Source organism: Pelobates fuscus, chromosome 5, assembly GCF_036172605.1.
Source record: "Pelobates fuscus isolate aPelFus1 chromosome 5, aPelFus1.pri, whole genome shotgun sequence".
NCBI classification, from domain to species: Eukaryota; Metazoa; Chordata; class Amphibia; order Anura; family Pelobatidae; genus Pelobates; species Pelobates fuscus.
Genome location: NC_086321.1, coordinates 112,267,956 through 112,289,464, shown reverse-complemented (window position 1 = coordinate 112,289,464; position 21,509 = coordinate 112,267,956). Strand labels below are relative to the sequence as shown.

At 38.9% G+C, this 21,509-nt stretch overlaps 1 protein-coding gene across 3 annotated transcripts in view; it reads right to left on the bottom strand.

The window, feature by feature from the left end:
• MEGF10 (multiple EGF like domains 10) overlaps window positions 1-21,509 on the bottom strand; it is a 127,642-nt gene that overhangs the window by 16,586 nt on the left and 89,547 nt on the right. For all 3 annotated transcript variants that reach the window (XM_063454148.1, XM_063454147.1, XM_063454149.1), the window contains exons 11-22: window positions 20,971-21,091; window positions 19,724-19,887; window positions 18,963-19,065; window positions 14,817-14,963; window positions 14,311-14,445; window positions 11,671-11,799; window positions 9,887-10,015; window positions 9,144-9,272; window positions 2,935-3,063; window positions 1,044-1,280; window positions 309-436; window positions 88-211 (exon numbers count right to left, since the gene is read on the bottom strand). In XM_063454148.1, coding sequence (XP_063310218.1) covers window positions 88-211; window positions 309-436; window positions 1,044-1,280; window positions 2,935-3,063; window positions 9,144-9,272; window positions 9,887-10,015; window positions 11,671-11,799; window positions 14,311-14,445; window positions 14,817-14,963; window positions 18,963-19,065; window positions 19,724-19,887; window positions 20,971-21,091 — 1,675 coding nt within the window. The remainder of the gene's footprint in view (window positions 1-87; window positions 212-308; window positions 437-1,043; window positions 1,281-2,934; window positions 3,064-9,143; window positions 9,273-9,886; window positions 10,016-11,670; window positions 11,800-14,310; window positions 14,446-14,816; window positions 14,964-18,962; window positions 19,066-19,723; window positions 19,888-20,970; window positions 21,092-21,509) is intronic.

Sequence of the window (21,509 nt, the reverse complement as noted above, 5' to 3'; positions counted from 1 at the left end):
ACAGTCTATAGTGTTCACTTGTGTTCATCTGTTTAAATGATAAATGTACTTACTAGGAACAACGCAAGTATTCAAAAGTGTTCTTACCAAGATCATTAAGATAGTCTCCCTGTTTCCAGTCTGCCGGTAGGGTGCCTGTGTAATCAATAGTGTGTGAACGCTTTCCAGGATCTAGGCCTTTCAGACTTACAAAGAGCTGGCTGCTTTTTGACTAAATGCAAATAAAATGTGAAAAATATAAATAATTGCTACATTCGTATATCACTGGTTAAACCACCTACAGTGTAAAAGAATCCCTAGGCTTTTACCTTGGACACAAGCATTCTGTCTGCACCATTGGCATGGTGCCCGGTTGTACACTGGGTCAGTGTGTGATAGCTGGGGTTAGAAAAGTACTGACTGTTTGCATTTCCTCCAACGTTATGTGGTAGTGTATCTGAAAAACAGGAACATGAAAACATTATTGTAGCAAATGGTAGCGTCTCACACTTCTAGTGTGATGTGAAATTATTTTTACTCCCCAGTTGAACTTTCTAACATATATTGCTTCTTAATCACCCATATAAGTGACCAGTAAACCTCACCATTGAAAAGTCTAATATATAGGGATCTACCTTGAAGCTTTGTCTCTGCCAAATGTATATTTTTCTTGTTTTTTCCCCCCCCATTAAATTCCTATACAGAAAACTCAGTTTTAGTTTGCTATGCGCTTTTTGTGGATAATCCGGCAGAGGATCTTACCGAGTTTTTTTTCACAATTTTAACCTACTTCCTTGAATGCTATGTCTATCACACATGCTATTATAAGGCAACATTGGTGTAGGGTAAGGGTTTGTTTTGATCAACTTTAGCCAGGGCTTAATTGCTGGATCCCTAATAAAACAATTTATACGGCATTCTACATGAATCCTGTAAACAAACACATTATGTGATTCATTTATTCTGCTAGATTTAATAAGAATTTTGTCTGAATGTTGGCAGGATTGTAGAGGTGAGAATTTTCTTACATGCGTTACTTTGTCTAGAACAGATATATTTCTTACCAGCAATGGTATAGTCAGTGCTCAAGACCCGTACTGCAGGTGTGTATGAGACCGCAGGCATAGCTGTCTCTTTTCCCTTTTGCTTTTGTCTATAGATGATGAAGAGTGCTAGCAAGAATATTACAAGTATCACAAGGATAATGATACCGGCAATTGCACCAATCTGGTAGGAATCAGCAGGAATGGCCGTACTTGTCCGACTCAGACTGTTCAGATTTCCAACTACAATCATTATCGCTGCAAGAAAATAAAATGTGTTCACTTTGATCATAGCTGCTGTGTAGATGAAATGCTCTGGCATGCCAGATTACAGACAAAGGAACTAACGTCTAACAAAATTACTTTCTACCTAGCGCTGAAAAGAAAATTACACATTCTATACATATTTTCAAGATTTTCCATCTGATTAATTATAAACGAACAAACTTTTATTCATAATAGACAATTGGCTTTGCTTTCTCTCATATATCTGGTAAATATGCCAACCGTTGTCCTAAGGTGGAAACAGGACACTGGTTGAAGACCACTGGCTTTATTCACTTACAAGCCTGTTCCCTACTTGTTCTGTTTTATTTTTGTTTTCTACTAGTTCTCAGTGTTTAGCTAATTCTCCATTGTCTACTCTAGACAATTTCTAGGTTCACATAGCCTTAAAAAGGCTTGGTGGTATACGGCCCCCCTCCCGTCGTCCCCTTTAAAAGAACTTCACTCAACAGTTGGGTCCCCAGTGAACTGGAGGGCAGGCTGGATGGAAAAATACAAGTAATATTAAAAAAAACTAATTTAACAATTTAAGACCTTGATTTAATAGAGCCTACATTACAATGTTTCCCTATCATGTAATTCAACTAGTCTTACTAGGGTCATAAATGTCCTGCTCAGGTTCACAACAACTTTAGCAACTCTGCATTTGTTCTTTTAAATTTTCTATACTACACAACAGTTTCCCTAATACTTCATACTCAGTGCAGGTTAGCTATTTAGCTTGAAGGTTATCTCCGCACTGTCTATCTCTAATGCTATATACTATAAATCGAGGTAGTATTCACAGGGAAGAATTTCAGTTGTCATGTTGAGTAGTCCTAAAGAGGGTTGCAACGCCTTTCGGATTCTATTTTTTACTTTTTAATTTATAATGGGGAAATCCTATACTAGACATATCTATTTTGGCAATACCGGCATACACCTGCTAATTATTGTTCAGCTCACTCTATGCTATCATTGTGTTTATGATTACCTGTCCTTTCATTACATATCTGTCATATTTTGAATTTATTTTATTGTCATAACAAGCCTAAAAAAATATTGATTGAAAAAGTATATATACCAGTGATATTTGAGTAAGGGTCTTAGCCTATAAATGACTCCCTAACGATAATTTTTTGCCTTTTAGGGAGTAAAAAACAGGTTTTGTTGTAATGAGGTGAGTGAAATGTAAAAATTGCAAGGCATTAAGTAGAATTTTAAACCCTGTTTTTTTTACAGACAATAGACCCTCGTTTGCCTGGAAATTAAAATGACAATCTAGAACATGTCAGTCTTACAAGTAGACAAATCCACGGAAAATTGGATTAACCTACTACGCTGGTGTTTTTTGTTTTTTGTTTTTTTATTCTTTATTTATACCCTGCTCACAAGCATGAGTGGGTCGATATAATCATAAAAAACAAAATAAACAGACATTACAGTACAATCGTGGCATACATAGTATATTGTGTTCTGTTGTGTGCGGGTCTTGTTTGAGGGTAGGGGATTTTTATATTACTGTGTCTTGGTCTGTATCGAGTGGTGATAGATGGGCTTTGACAAAGTAGCAGCTGCATCAGTCATGTCTCAGGTAATGCCTACGTGCAAAAACCATTCCCACTGAGTTCAAGAAGGAAAGCTGTACCTTGATCACATCTTGCCCCCTTCCAGCCTGGATTGCAGTAGCAGGTCCCTGTGATGTGGTCACATGTGGAATTGTTAAGGCAGTCACACACCTGTCGACAACCGTAACCATAAGACCCAGATGGACATTCTGTAAGAAATACCAAAACTATCTCACAACACAGCATGGAATGTGAATTTAACTTTTTTAGTTTGTTTAAGCTAATGTTACAAAATACAAATATCTTTAAAAAAAAAAAAGAGTGAACTTAAAATAGGTGCTTGAATAGGGACATGAACTATATAGTGAGGCAAAATTAAATTTAAAAACAGAGATTTTTTTTTGTAAGAGGTGGGTTGACTTATAAATAATATAATTATGTAGGAAGTGATATAGCCTGCACATAATGGGAGAGTTAAATAGGGATGTATGGTGATGGACTTGGAACATGTAACTGTACCAGAAATGTGGAAGAGGCACTGACAATTTACTTGGATAGGTACATAGATAAGGATATGTTGAATTTAATTCAGTAGTGAGCAGAATAGGACTGCAGACAATTTACATACATGCCAGTAACCCCTCAATGGATTTAATGTGCACTCTGGTTTAACCCCTTAAGGACCAAACTGTCAGGATCGGGACAGGGATCCAACACGCAGAGTACAAAGAGTGGAAAGGTACGTATACCGGGCCTTAGAATGGCCGGACTAACGTACCGAGAGTAAAGAATAGTCAGAGACAAGCCGAGGTCGAGGGAACGAGAAGACAGATAAGCGAGAGACAAGCCGGGTCAAGGGATAACAGAGAAACAGGGTAGTACAACGAGCCGAGTCAAAACCAAAAGAGCAAACTAGAATACCAGAGCACTGAGTGACTAGACAAGCTAGAACCACGACAGGGCAATGAGCTGAAGTAAGGAGTAAGCTTAAATACCCTGGTTCTGGATGGAAATCACGCCTCTGAAAAGTACCGATTGGATATCGGACACTTGAGTGACAGATTGCTCGTGCTAGCGTCATGACGTCACGTATTGAGCGTCCTGCTAGAAGAGGACGTGGATTCCTCGCGGCCGGTGTTTAAGTGACTGGATGAACCGCGAGGAACGGAGGAAACAGCTCGCCTGGACGGATACACCACCAAGTCTCTACCTCCCTTAGAGGTAGAGGCCTCAGGTACCCTGACAGTACCCCCCCTCTCAGATACGCCCACCGGGCGGAATGAACCGGGGCGAGATGGGAAGCGAAGGTGAAATGCTCTGCGAAGGCGAGAAGCATGGACGTCCTCCTGAGGTACCCAACTCCTCTCCTCAGGACCATATCCCCTCCAGTTGACCAGATATTGCAATTTTCCCCTTGAAATTCTGGAGTCAATGATGGAGCTGACCTCGTACTTCTCCCGACCCTCCACCTGAACAGGACGAGGCGAGGAGACCTTAGAGGAGAATTTGTTGCAAATGAGGGGTTTCAACAAGGAGACATGAAAAGAGTTAGGAATGCGTAAGGCAGGTGGCAGAGCAAGGCGATACGCAACCGGATTGATACGAGTGAGAACCCTGTAAGGACCTATGTAACGAGGAGCAAATTTCATGGACGGAACTTTTAGGCGGATATTCTTAGTACTCAACCATACCCTATCCCCAGGAACAAAAACAGGAGCCGCTCTTCTATGTTTGTCCGCGTGTTTCTTGAACAGTGAGGAACTATGTAATAGAATTTGTCGAGTTTGATCCCATAATTTCTTCAGGTTGGCGACATGATCATCAACCGACGGTATCCCCTGAGAAGAGGAAACCGAAGGAAAAATCGAAGGATGAAAGCCATAGTTCATGAAGAAAGGGCTAGAGCGAGTTGAATCGCAAACAAGGTTATTGTGTGCGAACTCCGCCCAAGGAATCAGACCGACCCAATCGTCCTGGTGTTCGGAAACAAAGCAACGCAGATACTGTTCGATCTTTTGATTAGTACGTTCAGCAGCTCCGTTAGACTGAGGATGATAGGCAGAGGAGAAGTTCAATTTGATGCCCATTTGAGAACAAAAGGATCTCCAGAAACGTGAGACAAATTGAGAACCTCTATCAGAAACAATCTCTGAAGGGATCCCATGTAGGCGAAAAACTTCTCTCGCAAAAATCTCCGCCAATTCAGGGGAAGTCGGAAGTTTAGGTAATGGCACGAAATGAGCCATCTTGGTAAATCTATCCACCACCGTGAGAATAACAGTCTGTCTTTTGGAAGCAGGCAAATCAACGATAAAGTCAATGGACAAACAGGACCAAGGTTTCTCAGGAATGTCCAAGGGGTGTAACAGGCCACATGGGGATGCATGAGATAGTTTAGTCTTGGCACAAGTCTCACAAGCTGCGACGAACTCCTCAATATCCTTACGAAGTGAAGGCCACCAGAAATCCTTGGATATCAGAGAGTACGTCTTGCGAATACCAGGATGACCAGCTATTTTACTTTCATGAAAACATTGTAAGAGCTCCAGTTGAAGTTCAGGAGGAACAAAGTTTCTTCCCTCAGGAGTGTTTCCGGGAGCTAGATGTTGTGACTTCAAGATCTGGTCAAGTAGCGGGGAATGAATTTTGAGACTGGTATTAGCAATAATATTGCATTTGGGTACAATGGAAGACAAAAGTGGTTCAACTGAAGCAGAGGGTTCATATTGGCGGGATAGCGCATCGGCTTTAGAATTCTTTGACCCAGGTCTGTAAGTCAGAACGTAATTGAAATGGGTAAGAAACAACGACCAACGAGCCTGCCTGGAGGACAGACGCTTGGCCTCTCCGATATAAGACAAGTTTTTGTGGTCTGTCAGGATGGTAACAGGATGTAATGTACCTTCCAATAAATGTCTCCATTCTTTCAAAGCCTTGATAACCGCTAGTAATTCTCTGTCACCAATGTCATACCTGCTTTCAGTACCGGTCAATTTTTTAGAGAAAAATCCACATGGATGTAATGGTTTATCAACACCCAACCTTTGGGATAGAACAGCACCTAAACCAGTCTCTGATGCGTCTACCTCGAGCAAAAATGGCAGAGAAGTGTCAGGGTGAACTAAAATTGGAGCGGAAGCGAAAAGCTCCTTGAGAGTCTTGAACGCAAGGAGAGCTTCAGTAGTCCAATTCTTAGTGTCAGCCCCCTGTTTGGTCATGTTAGTGATAGGTGCAATAATGGAAGAATAGCCCTTAATAAAGCGCCTATAATAATTGGAAAAACCAATAAATCTCTGTATGGCTTTAAGACCTGTGGGTAAAGGCCACTCTAGAATGGATTGGAGCTTATCCGGATCCATCTTAAATCCCTCCCCAGAGATCACATAGCCGAGAAAGGTTACCTGGGTTTGATCAAAGCTACATTTCTCCAACTTGCAGTACAAGCCATGCTGGAGAAGCTTGTGCAAAACCCTCCTGACTTGTTTGTGATGAATCTCAATGTCACTAGAATGAATGAGTATATCATCTAGGTATACAATGACGCACTCTTGCTGAAATTCCCTAAGAACCTCATTAATCAGATCTTGGAATACTGCTGGTGCATTGCATAACCCAAAAGGCATGACGGTATATTCATAGTGGCCATATCGAGTATTGAATGCCGTCATCCACTCATGTCCCTGCTGGATTCTCACCAAGTTATATGCCCCTCTGAGGTCTAACTTGGTGAAAATTGTAGAGCCCTTCAAACGATCGAAGAGTTCGGTGATCAAGGGAATCGGGTAGGCATTTTTAATGGTTATCTTATTCAGGCCTCGATAATCAATACAAGGTCTCAAAGAACCATCTTTCTTTTTAACAAAAAAAAATCCAGCCCCGGCAGGGGAGGAGGACCTCCTGATGAATCCCTTGTCTAAATTCTCGTGAATATATTCCTCTAGGACTGAGTTCTCCTTTATAGATAATGGGTATACATGACCTCTGGGAGGCATGGTACCAGGGAGTAGGTTAATTTTGCAATCAAAGGACCTGTGTGGGGGTAAGGTATCGGCTTTCTTTTTGTCAAATACTGCCTTTAAATCTAGATACTGAGGCGGAATTTGTGTCTCTGTAGGATTGTCAGAGGTATTCGATGTATTAGTTAACCCAAGAGGTAAGACCTTCCGCAAGCATTTTTCTTGACAATTCTCTCCCCATGAAACTATCTCCCCTGATTCCCAATTAATAATAGGGTTGTGTCTCCTCAGCCAGGAGTACCCCAGAACTATGGGAATAGACGGAGAAGAAATGAGCATCAAGGATATATCCTCTTTATGCAGGATGCCAACAGTCAAGTTAATCGGTATGGTCTCATGAAAAATAACAGGCTCAAGTAACGGTCTACCATCGATGGCCTCAACAGCCAGAGGTGTCTCTTTTAACTGGGATGGAATAGCATGCTTGGCAGCAAAACCCTGATCTATAAAGCTCTCAGCAGCTCCAGAATCGATTAGTGCCATAGTCTTAACTACTCCCTTCTCCCACTTTAAAGAAACGGGTAACACAAGCCTGAGCTCCTTGTAGTTGTGAATAGAGGACAAAGTAGAAACACCCAAGGCCTGTCCTCTAGAGGAACTTAGGTGCGAGCGTTTCCCGAACGATTGGGACAATTTAGGCGTAAATGACCCCTGACTCCACAATACATACATAAACCCTCCCTTCTCCTGTACTGTCTCTCCCTCTCAGTGAGATGAGTACTGCCTATCTGCATAGGTTCAGGAATACGTAAGTCTTCGAACTCAGAGATTTGAAAGGTAGGCGCTAGTTTAAAGGAGGGTCTACGGGTCCTATCTCGAGTGTTCTGCCTCTCTCTTAAGCGTTCATCGATACGAGATATAAAAGAAATTAAATCCTCCAAATTTTCAGGGAGTTCTCTAGTAGCGACCTCGTCAAGAATTATATCTGATAACCCATTCAGAAACACATCTATATAAGCCTGTTCGTTCCACTTAACTTCTGCCGCCAAGGATCTGAACTCTAGTGCATAATCCACAAGTGTTCGATTGTCCTGTTTAAGGCGCAACATTAATCTAGCTGCATTGACCTTTCTGCCAGGAGGGTCAAAAGTTCTTCTAAACGCAGCTACAAAGGCATTATAATTATAGACGAGTGGATTATCATTCTCCCATAAAGGATTGGCCCATCTCAAAGCTTTTTCAATGAGTAGAGTAATAATAAATCCAACTTTTGCTCTATCTGTAGGATAAGAGCGGGGTTGTAGTTCGAAATGGATGCTAATCTGGTTTAGAAAGCCACGACACTTCTCCGGTGACCCGCCATAACGTACTGGTGGGGTAATACGGGAAGAAGCACCTACAGTGGCTACCTCTAGACCTGAGACTGCAGGAGAGATAGAAGTGGTACGTGTCTCCTCAGGTGGATTACTAGCACGAGACAAAAGTGCCTGTAGTGCCAAAGCCATCTGATCCATCCTATGTTCCATGGCGTCAAACCTGGGGTCCGAAGAACCAAGCTGACTGTTTGTACCTGCAGGATCCATTGGCCCTGTCGTAATGTCAGGATCGGGACAGGGATCCAACACGCAGAGTACAAAGAGTGGAAAGGTACGTATACCGGGCCTTAGAATGGCCGGACTAACGTACCGAGAGTAAAGAATAGTCAGAGACAAGCCGAGGTCGAGGGAACGAGAAGACAGATAAGCGAGAGACAAGCCGGGTCAAGGGATAACAGAGAAACAGGGTAGTACAACGAGCCGAGTCAAAACCAAAAGAGCAAACTAGAATACCAGAGCACTGAGTGACTAGACAAGCTAGAACCACGACAGGGCAATGAGCTGAAGTAAGGAGTAAGCTTAAATACCCTGGTTCTGGATGGAAATCACGCCTCTGAAAAGTACCGATTGGATATCGGACACTTGAGTGACAGATTGCTCGTGCTAGCGTCATGACGTCACGTATTGAGCGTCCTGCTAGAAGAGGACGTGGATTCCTCGCGGCCGGTGTTTAAGTGACTGGATGAACCGCGAGGAACGGAGGAAACAGCTCGCCTGGACGGATACACCACCAAGTCTCTACCTCCCTTAGAGGTAGAGGCCTCAGGTACCCTGACACAAACTTCTGGAATAAAAGGGAATCATGACATGTCACACATGTCATGTGTCCTTAAGGGTTTAATGCATTATTGGTGCAGTACAGAATTTTAGAGAAATACATGGCGAGCAATACTCAAACAGTAATCTCTTAATGAGCACATTTAAAAAATAGATAAGGTTGGGTATTTGAATGCTTACTCATTTCACAGTTTTTTCCCATGAAACCTGTGCGACAAGTACATTGTCCAGTTATATGGTCGCAATCAGCCCCGTTCTGACACTGACACACGAGGGCACATTCTTTTCCAAAATAGCCCAAAGGACATCCTATAGAGAAATGATATAAATACAGATTTCATTAGCAAACATTTTTGAAGATTTTGTTAAATGTGTATTTTAGCAGTTAACACCAGAAAAAAAGGTCTCTTTATACCCTGCTTACCTCATTGCTCGTATATGCATTATTAAATAGTACATTTAAGTTAGAGACTGACATAAAGAAGAATTTCAAAGACAGACTTTTGGTACTACTATGATTAAAACCTGCCTAGGCTGTTGGAAGTAAGGGCCTCCAAGTCCACACTCCTCCTCCTCTCTGCCTTCCCTCCTGCTGGGTTATCTGAGAGGAAGTGGCAAACTCTCACTTCCTCCCAACACGCACTGCCAATATTAAAGGTGCCGGTTGCTCAGTTAAAGGGCCTCAGTGCACAACTGCACCCCTGAAAACACATGCTTATTGAGTGTCCCTATGTGCATGGGCCAACCGATGGGCCCCCTTAGCGTGCGGGCTACGATGCAGATGCACCGGCTTCACCGGCAGAAGTTCCAATGCTGACTTTTTTTTTTTTTTTTTAAATAACAACCCATAAGCAAAGAACCAATATTGATGGATGTGCAGTCAAGGAGTCATACTTATCTCTATAGCTGCCACACAAACTTACTCTGAGTACAGTAGAGTCCAGTCCAGCCAGGAGAACATTTACACTCTCCATCATATGCACTGCAGTGAGCCCCATTATGGCAGTTACAGGTGTGGATACAGTTGGGTCCCCAGTGAGCTGGAGGGCAGGCTGCATGGAAAAATACAAGTAATATTAAAAAAACTAATTGAACAAGTTAAGACCTTGATTTAATAAGCTTTCCAAATGATTTAATACTGTTGGAAAGTTTCCAAGTGTTTTATCTATATAAGTCACCATTAAAATCCACAGCAATTTTTTTTACAGTATTGATTTATTTGGAATGCTTATTAAATAAAGGCCGAAGGTCTCCATTTACTATTGTTGGATAAGCTTTCCAAATAATTTAAAACTGTTGGTTAAACTTTAAAATTATTTATTCAACATATAAAACTATCAAAATATCTATCTAAAAAATATAACAATGTTTCAAAAACTATCAAAATATTACAAAAATTAAAAATATAAAAAAAAAATATTAAATCATTCTAAAAATGTATCAAAAAATATTAGATTATTTGGAAAGTGTATCCACTAATATTAAATAGAGGCCTAAATGTCAATACACATATAATATACACACAGTAGCAAAGTGAATCAGATGACCACAATATGTGTTACTCTAACTGAATGTGGCTTCGTATAATGTCTAAATTTGCTGAAATGTTGTGCCTGGAGAGGAGATGGAGAGCCAAATTCTGTCTTCCTAGCTCCTCTCCCAGCATATCAATAACTTCTAGTTCTAGAAATAAGGCATTATTTTCTCATAATAAATACTTCACCCCTCTCTCTCTCTCATCTTTTATAATAAATCATTTTAATAAAGTGTGTTGGGATGTCTGTTTGTCCATTTGCACAGTGTTGAAGAAGTTAGGCAACTGGCAGTAATTGTGCAGAGACATTTTTGCTTGGAAGCTTGTCTTTTAACTATTATGTCCAATAAAAAGGTAACATTGCTTACTGCAATACTCAGGTTATTTTTGACATCTTGTCTGCAGGACTAATACGGCTATTATATATTGAATGGAGTGTGAACATCCACAATGAGATCTTTCAGTTTCATGCTCAATAAAAATACCATTGGTTTACACTCTCCCCCTAGGCTAAAAGTTGCCATCCCTCCTCCGGATGTCTGTATATAGTTTTATGAATGAACATATCTAGTGTTACAAAAACCCAAGAAGCTTTTTAATTATGCTCTTTAACTTCTGCATTTTAAAATTGTGTTCATTGTGTTGGTGAGCAAAAAAAAAAAAAAAACAAACACAAAAAAAACTTTTAAATCCTAAAACTCACCACTAGAGAGAAAAGTTATTAAAAAGAAGTTATTTTATACCTAAAGAATAAAGACCTTTATAAAATGATATTTTGTTTAAATTTCTTCTTTATTATTATTACATTATTTGATTGTTTGCCTTCTTGTCTATACAGAGGTGTGTTGTTCATTGCATCTGAGTTTCTATTCTTTATATGGCTCATTAAAGCAGATTTAGTAAAGACTAAAATACCAGCTTCTCCTTTGTGGCCTAATTTCCTATTCCTTTTTAATTGCTTATAATTCATTATCAAAATTGTTTCCACATCAACTTTTGGGTAACATTAATTTAATGATGTTTCTTGCTGTCACTAGGACAACACCAGACAAACACTGTGTGATGATTTTGTACTTTTTTGGCAAAATATCATGTGAAGACATAGACTTGAGAAACTAAACTACAATAAATCACAAATAAATAGTAAAACAAGCATTAAAAAAGAAAACATACGTTGGGAGCAGTCGTTGCCAATCCATCCAGGGTAACACTGACAAGAGCCGTCTATAGGATTGCAGGTGCCGTTGTTGGTACATGTACAAATTCCAGCACAATTCTTTCCGAAGCGGCCACTTGGACAGACTAATTAGAAAAGCAAAGTTTGTATGAAGGACATGATGTCGTAGCCCGCCTCCCCCTTTTTTTTTTACAATAGCATTTTAGCACAAATATTTTTTTTAAAAATTAAATGCAACAAAACACTTCACTGTCGATCACCTTTATAACAAAGATTTCAAAGAATCGGCATACAACATTTGTTGTGGACATGAAATATTATCCTAATTATTAGCTAGTAAAATGTCTATTTATTCATTATAAGTTCTTGATCAGCATTTATTATTATTTTTATGTGGTTTACTTAAAATGGCCACTAGGGCCAAGGAGTTTCCCTTAGTCATCGAATAACACCCTCACTAACAAGATGGCGCTGGAATCTGGGGGAGACCCGCAAGATTAGATACCAGTGACATCACACCCGGTAGGACGAGCAATAAATCAACCACTTAACCCCTAACACAATTATTGATGTATAATCCTATGTTATCTCTGACAATGCTTATGATGTAATTTTGCTTTATAAGGGGCATGCCACCCCCTTCTAATAAACATTCCTCAAGTTCTTCATTAACCTGAAACTTGTGTCTGGTGTGAATTACTTCAGGGAGCGTGCACGCACTGTTTCGTTAATTTGGCCAGGGGCAGATACACAAAATAATCAATTTATTGATTGATTTCCACTTCAACATTCAATGTGGATCTAATCTAATTATGACAACTCTTCCCACAATGTTATCACCAACACTGCCCCTGACTGCAGTTAGAACGGAGTTGCTAAGAAGAAAACAAAAATAATACATTTGATGTTTACTGCGGTTTACGAAAATATGGGATCGAGAAGCAGGCAAACGTTTTTTTTAACTCTAAGGTGGAAAATTTTATATTTTAAAAAGGAAAAATATAAAAAGGAAAGGGGAAGAGCAGAGAAAGAGAGAGGAAAATAAAAAGTGGGAAAAGAGAAGAGGAGAAGTGAGTGAATGGGTGTAAGTGAAATAAGGGCAATTAATTTCATTTATAACACTTTCCAGTCAGTCGGAATATTTCCCAGATATTTAGAGATTGGGATTTAGAGATATTGACCTTGTGATAAGACAAGTTTAAAAAAACAAAAAAAAAAACTGAATAAGGTTTTGTAACTTGGCAAATTACACTTTTAAATCTTTTAATACCAGAATAAAATCCTCTGTGAATAGCTGTAGGTTACAGACTTTCCTTTCCATGAAGATGTAAACTTTGATGTGAGAATGGTCTTATCATTGAAGGCCAGTCATTACACTAATATTCAAAATAACTCAAATGTAGAACCCAGTAATATGGAATGAGAGAGAGAGAGAAGAGAGGGGGGAAGGAAAGGCTGGGCTCAGCAGCTGGTTTAACACTTTCTTAGAGTTCTGAAAATGTGACGCAATATCAAAATGTCTAGTCAAAAATGACAGATCACCAGTAATAATGACTGAATTTAAACTAATGTTTGTCTATAATTTATTAAAGGACCACTATAGTGCCAGGAAAACATACTCGTTTTCCTGGTTTTATAGGGTCCTTGGGTCCCCCTCACCCTCTGGGCCCCCCTCCCTCCGGGCTTTAGGGGGAGGAAGGGGTTAATCCCTTACATTTTTTCCAGCGCCAGGCTCCCTCGGTGCTGGGGACTCTCCTCCCTCTTCTGCCGTCATCGGCTGAATGCGCATTCAGCTAGTCCATAAGAAAACAATTTTCAATGCTTTCCTATGGACGCTGGCGTCTTCTCACTGTGAAAATCACAGTGAGAAGCGCAGAAGCGCCTCTAGCGGCTGTCAATGAGACAGCCACTAGAGGCTGGATTAACCCTATTATAAACATAGCAGTTTCTCTCAAACTGCTATGTTTACAGCAAAAAGGGTTAATCCTAGAGGGACCTGGCCCCCAGACAACTTCATTAAGCTGAAGTGGGCTGGTTGCCTATAGTGGTCCTTTAAGATGCCATACCATATTTTAAAACTTACATGTGTTGTTATATATATAATATCATATCCCATTTATGACTGCCTATATATTTTATTTAATATGGTTGAATTATTTCCAGCAATATTTTAAGAAAAGCAGAACCCCAAATATCCAAGCATTCAGCAATAGAACTGGGAGCTCAACAGTGGATATCCCAAGTTATGATTGGCTACTGGTTTACATAATCTCAGCAATTGTTTTTATTGTTTTTTTTTTATTATTGTTTTTTAATTGATAAAACCTGAAAGTTCTGAAAATGTGATACAGAAAATGGCCAAATATGTCACATCTTCAGTAATTACAGCTAAGAGTGTGATAAGGTATACAAAATACATAATAATTTGTTTTAAAGTTTGGAAATGTATTAACAGAGATTATTAAGATTTCATAATAATCTCTAATTGCTGATACAATATTTAAAAAAATCTAAGTCATAATAATATGTTCTCAAAGCCATTCTTCCTTTATAATTCCAACTAATGCAAGCATCAACGAACACATTATATAAACTCACTCAAGTCAAGTATCTCACTTATACAGAACAACTCTCACCTTCGTTGCAAAGTGATCCCATGAAACCGGCTAAGCAATCACACTGGCCAGTCATATGGTGGCATGGACCATTACTGTGGACGCACTGAGGGCAAGCTTGACTGCAACGATGCCCATAGAATCCTGGAGAACAAACTGCAGACACAAAAAGACATAATATAGACAAATATTTTTTATAACACACACTATTTTCCTATTGAAATATCATTACCCTATATATGGGATGATTCTTCCCAATGGTACATTAAAAACATAGCACCTTAGAAAACCTGCAACATAATTGAAGATGTGATGGATTTTGGACATTCTGGTAATGCTTGCAGAGGCAGCATGTCAAGTGCTTAGCTACATTTGGACACTCTTTGTGCATTAATACCATATAGCTTTGTGACCTGTGACTTAGCCATGGTCACTTCATCTCCATAGTAGAATTGTCATGCCATGATGACTCCTTTGACAACAGATAGAAAAAAATGATACATCTTGAAGAAGTGGTTTATACTTACATCTCTGACATGTTGTCCCTCTGTACCCAGGAGCACATTCACAGATCCCATCGTCTGGTGAGCACGATGCCCCATTTTTACAGTTACAAGCTAACGAGCAGTTCGGTCCCCAGTGCCCTCCAGGGCACACACTGTCACAATGCATGCCTGTTAAACAAATAAAATGGGCTGTAAAACATGGCTAACCATCAGCTAATAAGTTTCAGAGGAACCATTTTTTTGAGGATACTTTGCCAGTATAGGGATTCTAATAATAAAACATGCAATCTTTGCTCAAAATAGGTCAAACCATTTTGATTCCTTTTCAGAAAAAATGCCTTGAATTCAAATTTTACATATATATGCACTGAAGTAGATTTATATGAAAAGAAAATTCTTTGGAAAATATGAACTTTAAAAGAAAAAAAAGAAAAACACAGAGTTTTGCTTTAAAATAGATTGCACAATATTTCAATTTTAGTTAGTACTGAAATAATTAGAAGTTATACAGGTAGGTATAAGTATATATGGAATAACTATAGATTAAATTTAAGTACTTGGGGAAAACCATTATTATTTTAGAGGTCTTTGCAGTTCTGTCCAGAAAGGACAGAAAGACTGTCCAGCCCCATAATAATGTTAATGAAGTCATTACCTGGTGTGGAGTTCCTGGGAGCCATCTTACCTGATGAGGCTAAACCATTTTTGAATGGTTTAACCCATATGTTGCTATACCTGCACCCATCAGCTCAGCCCCTTTGCCTCCACCTCTGGCCACAACATCAGTAAGGAACATTTTCCTTTTGCTGCAAGTTATAGACTGAGAGCATCGGGAGATACTCTCAGCCTATCACTGGCCACCAGTCGCAGACCTCCTATGTATCAGTTTCACTGAGATAATGTTATTATGGGGGTTGGAGTGTTATGTTAAATAAACATATTTCCTTGTTTGTAAGCAAAATATCACAAAGCTGTAGCTGGGTACAGACACAATCTTACAGAGAACATAGTTGAAAACATAAATTTCACAAATTATTACATTATCTATACCAAGCCTTTCTCCAGCCAACACTGACTTTTCTTCAGATTATAAGAAAAGGAATACGTCCATCCTTATTGGCATCCTATTACTTGTTTTTGGAAGTATGTCAAACCAGTGACACTCCAAAATAAGAAAAGGTGTTTGTGTGGTTGGTAGCACATACTATACTTTCCTGAAATCAGTGACACTGTCTGAGCTATGTGACTCAGTGTACCAGGAAGAAGGTTACCTTTATTACCTGCCTGACTATGATATATTTCTATATAACGAAAGCATTGCTCAGAATTTAACAGTTCTGACTGCATAGCAGTCCATCACCAAATGTTGTTTAAATCATACTTCAGGCTAAAGTTAAAAGTATCCATTATGGGGTGGCTCTCACAACTATTAAAAACACAAAAAATTAACATGGCACCTTTCTCAAAGACAAACAGATAAATCCATTGCTAGTGACAGAGTAGAAATTCTTTGGAAAGATAAGAGAACTGAATACAACGCTCGGTAATAAGTTATGGAGACTCTATAGTAGTAACACTGGTCTGGACTGCATCCTATTACAAAACGTCCACTCTGATTTCACAGTAACACTATTTTTATGGTGCAATTCCTCCCACTGAGATGCTCAAGGCTCAAAAGAGATCATATACAAAGAGAAAGGGTCCTCTGTATTAGGTGCGAGCTTCAGGTCATCGTATGATCTTGTACATATAGTACATAAAACGTAACTTTTAAGGACTACTAAAGTCACGCACACCTTCATCTAAGTCAAGCTGCCTCGATGCAGTGTCCCTGTTGTTTTAACCCTGCAATGTAAAACATTTCAGTTTTTTATTTTATTTTTTATAAATTGTTATGTTTACATTGCAGGCTTAAAAATATCTCTAGTGGCTATCTTCCTAACAGCCACAAAATGTGGTTTTGGGGCACTGACCAAGTAAAATTTGGTCCTGAGACATTGCAGCTCATAGGAAAGCACTGAATATGCACACACATTAGGTTCGCAATGGTCCTCTATGAGGAGCATTGGACGAGACCAGGCTCCTCGATGATGTGAGCAGCACAGACAGTCTCGATAAAGGTAAGTAAAATGTTTTTGTTCTACGTTTTCACTTGGGGGGGAGGAGGGGTGCCTGTATCTAACTAGGGACCCCCCTAGTGTTAATAATACAGGTTTATATTCCTAATGCTGTAGTGTTCCTTCAAAGGTCCTATGAATTGTAATGCAATACTCACACCATGAAGTTCTGGCATTCCTCCCCTATCACTTTTTATTTATTAAGCTATTTTCTCTTCCACTTGGTGTCTTTAACCTTTTCTCTCTTCTATTTTCCAACTTTTCCTTTTCTCCTAATTTATCTCCAGACAGTACTTTCCCTATATCGATATATATCAACAACCTCACCTCCCCAATATTCCAAAGATTCTTTAATATATAGTTAAAATTGCATCCTTGCATATCTTGCCTATCTTCCCTTATGGTGAAAAGGTGTCATTACTTATGGTGAAGTAACAACCATCTACAAAGGTAAAGCAAAAATGGCCGAGAGTTGATCTTAAATTCAATCAAGATGAAAAATTTTATCATACCGGGCTATTTTGGAATCATTTCAAATTAAATGTCAACTTACTGTCACTTACTGTTAGTGAATAAAGTATAAGACTATTTAAAGGATTTGGATAATCAAATGTAATTGTCTCTAAACCAGAGCTTGTTAAACCTGGCACCCTAGTTTGTTTCTGAAATTTGTTTAAGCTGACTAAGCATCATGGGAATAGTAGTTCTCAAGCACACAGGGTACCAAGGTTATCATTGTTTGTTTAGTGAATAAACACAAAAGGCTTTTCTTGTTCAAGCTTAGACCTTATTAATAAGACAGGCAAGGGGTTCATATCTAATTAGCTCTGAGAAGATTACTTTTAAGCCTATCACAAATTAAGCAATGCAATACCTACAATGGCTTTGGCATCACATAATTTCGCCATTCCAGAATACTTTTGTGCAAAGCTCTTTCAACGTTAGCTATTGTTATACTATTTATTCTGTTATAAAACTGAAAAGGAAAAAATAAAAACACTCTGAATAAACCAACAGTCTACAAAGAGTGATTTAACAAGATCTCTTAATTGTGGCCATCGGTTTTCTTTACAACATCATCAATAGCTGTTACATTCTAACACAAGAGTAGAGAAAATTACAATATTGAGATCTATTTCTTAAACCGTGAGCTGTGGCGAATCGAGAACACTTAAAATAATTAGGACTCAATTTTAATAGAATTCGTTTTTTTTTCCTTCTAACTCTGCTTTTAATTGTCTGCATTTGGAAGTTGGAACTTGATATTTAGCAAACAGATCCCTTGACCCTTGACCCCATGTAGTTTGCTGGGACGGGTAATACATTCTAATATTAACAGTCTGCCGGCACATTACATGCTAGCAAGCATCCCAAATCTTATTGTGTCTGCTTCGAATTAACAATCAAAGCTGGCTGGCATGAATAGATCATTTGATTCCTTATGCAAGACAAAAAAATGACAGATTCTCAACCTTCCAAAATTATAGCACGTTGCCAAAATCACAAGGTGCCCGTGTCTCCTGCAAACACACATAAATTATGCATACATGTCTCATGCATGTTATCTGAACTGAATTATTTGGGGGCGTTGGAGGTTTTGTGACAGGTTTTGGTTTGTTTTGATGTAGATAAGGAGATTTGTGAAGGAATGTTTGTTCCAGGGCTCTGGACAAAGAGGCCTTTGATGGCCCTGTGCAAGTTGCTAGGCAATTACTGAAGGCTCAGAGTAGAACTTCACTAAACAGCTCAGAAGAAAATGCTCATGTCTTTAGTGCTTGGTGCATTATGCTAGCGGACTTTTGCAATCAGAATTTCCTCACGACGAGAGCAAAAGCTGCAAAACTTAAACAATGCTTCCCATTTCATTATTATTTATCTATTACAATATATTACATACCAAAATAAATGTATATAATATGGATTTATGATGAATTGGATTATTTCACTTCCACTAAACTGTGTGTATTCAGACAATTAGCTAAAAGCTAAAAAGTAAATTGTCCAGTTAAATGCATCACACTTAAAGTTGCCATCACAACTACCAACTTACCAGCCCATCCTGCCAAGCATCGGCAGTACCCAGTAGCAGGATGGCAACCATCAGCATGACTGCAGTCGCAGCGTTCCGTACAACTCATGCCATATGTACCATCCTAAAAACAAAAACAAAACATCAACTCTTAGCTGCGTTCACTTTTGGTAGAAAAGCAGGACACATTCAGCCCAACACTCAACATTATAACTTAAAATCTCTGTCTTCAGCCACCATTCTTGTACTCATGGGCAATTCTAATTCATTTTTCAAATATATGAAGTAATTCCTTCACTTTTGCTAATGTATTAAGGGCAATGTTTAGAGAGAAACGTACATGTTTGTATATAATATTATTAATCTATTTATGAAAAAGTATTTTTCACTCAACTATGAACTTAACAAACTTAGTCACTTATTAATGCAGATTTAGAATCTATGACTGATATATATATACATACATGCATAAAAACACAGAATAATACATATGACGATCTTATGTATTATTTTACCACAGCAAAACTAAATATGTCACACATACATCTATAATATGTTAACCTATTGTTCCTGTAAGTTTATTTGTAATTGTCCTATTTATAGTTAAATCCCCTCTCATAATATTGTAAAGCGCTACGGAATCTGTTGGCGCTATATAAATGGCAATAATAATAATAATAATAACAATAATATATGCACACTTCCATTCCTTTTGTAAATGATTGGAACCATACAGGCTCCTAGGGCCCATTATATAAGTACAAATATACATTTTTTTTTACCTGGCAAGGCATTTCACAGTTTACACCTCTCCAGCCAGGAGCGCAGGTGCAAGTCCCATCTAATGCATTGCAGGCCCCTCCATTAAGGCACTGGCAGGTGCGATTACAGCCCAGACCCCATGATCCTCTGGGGCAGTTGATAGAGCAATCCACTCCGTGCCAGCCTAAGATATGGGATAAGTAACATAGTGAGCGGTTACGTACAATGTGTAACTGTTTTAAGGACTTGTCTTGTAATCATCTAACATCTACTAATCTCATTCACTTCAGTTTGTTCAATTAATTAAGAACTGTCACATTACAAGAATTTTAATATGGTGTTTTTCTTTCTCCTCCAATGTAACATGCGCCCTGGTTGTTCCCGTTTGGAAACCTGGGTAAAAGATGTTTTTGGTGATTTTCAATGTTTTTTTTCAGTGGTGTAAGAACTTCCATAAAAGTGACGGTTGCTCTTTAAATAACAAAATAAAATGTGAAACAATTTCACTAATGACTTTCTATAGCTTTTCACCTTAATACAGAAAAGGTTTTTGACTGGCAGAATTTATTATTTATTATTTATTTATTGATTTATTTATTTATTATTTATTTATTATTGGAGCCAATGATGATCTGACCTGGATGACAGGAATAAAATGCACACACCCCTTCACCCACAAAGTCAGTGGATTGTAGTGTGGCTGAGCAGGGTAACAAAAAAGTGTCAGCGTGTTCCCTTGTTACATCTGTCATTGAAGATCAGAGTGTGTGCAGCTAGTGGAGGTGGCGGGGCTGTGACTGAACATCATATTCCAGTTCTATGGGTCACTCTGCAGACTGGTCTGAAATTAAGGGAGGAAGGAACGGGGTCTAAAGGGACACATGCAGGGTAAAAAGATATACAAGAAGGTAAAGAAGGGTTCAAAGAAACACAAGGAAGGTTAATTAGACACACAAAGGTGAAAGCGGAGATAGAAGAGACACACATGGTGTAAGGTGGTCTAGCAGAAAAACACAATGGGTAAGGGGGTTTAGGACATACAGACAAGGGATAAAGAGGTAAGAAGGTACACAAACCCTCAACATGGTTTAGGGGGTTGTAGAGGCAAACAGGAGATGGAGCGAGTAATTTAAAATTCTGGTGTTTGCCAACATACAATTCCACCTCAGGCAACAAAGAACGTAGTTATTCTAGTCAACAGCAGGAACCAATCAGAGGAATTGCTAAATGAATTGTATATTCAGATAATATAAGGGTAACATCATACCTGATTTACATGTACAGGAACCATCCACTGAAGAACAGATGGCATTGTTCTTACACATACACACAGAGGAACAGTTACTGCCATACGTGCCCAACGAGCAACCAATGGAACAATCTTCACCCTAGAAAGAACATTTCCAAGTTAATCAGCAATTTTATTTCTGGAGACATCATAACAAACCACAACAAGGATGGCATAATGTTTATACTACACTCCTAGCCAGTATAAGGTTATGAGAATGCTGTCCTTAATTAAGGGCCTCTTACTTTAATCATAATGCCAGAAGAGGGTTAGATAAAGGGATAGCATAGTCTCTTTCACCCCAGGTCCTCTCCTGTAAGAGAGGGACTGAATAGCAAGTCCGGATGGTGATCACTGCATTTGAAACCCAATATAGATGTCAAATATATTGCAACTCATTACTTGTCAATGCCTTTCACATTGAAATTGTTAATAAAACAATGGAAATTACCATAGATATACACTGTTTGAGATTATTATAGTTAGCAAGATACATACAAATCCATGTTTCAGAAAAA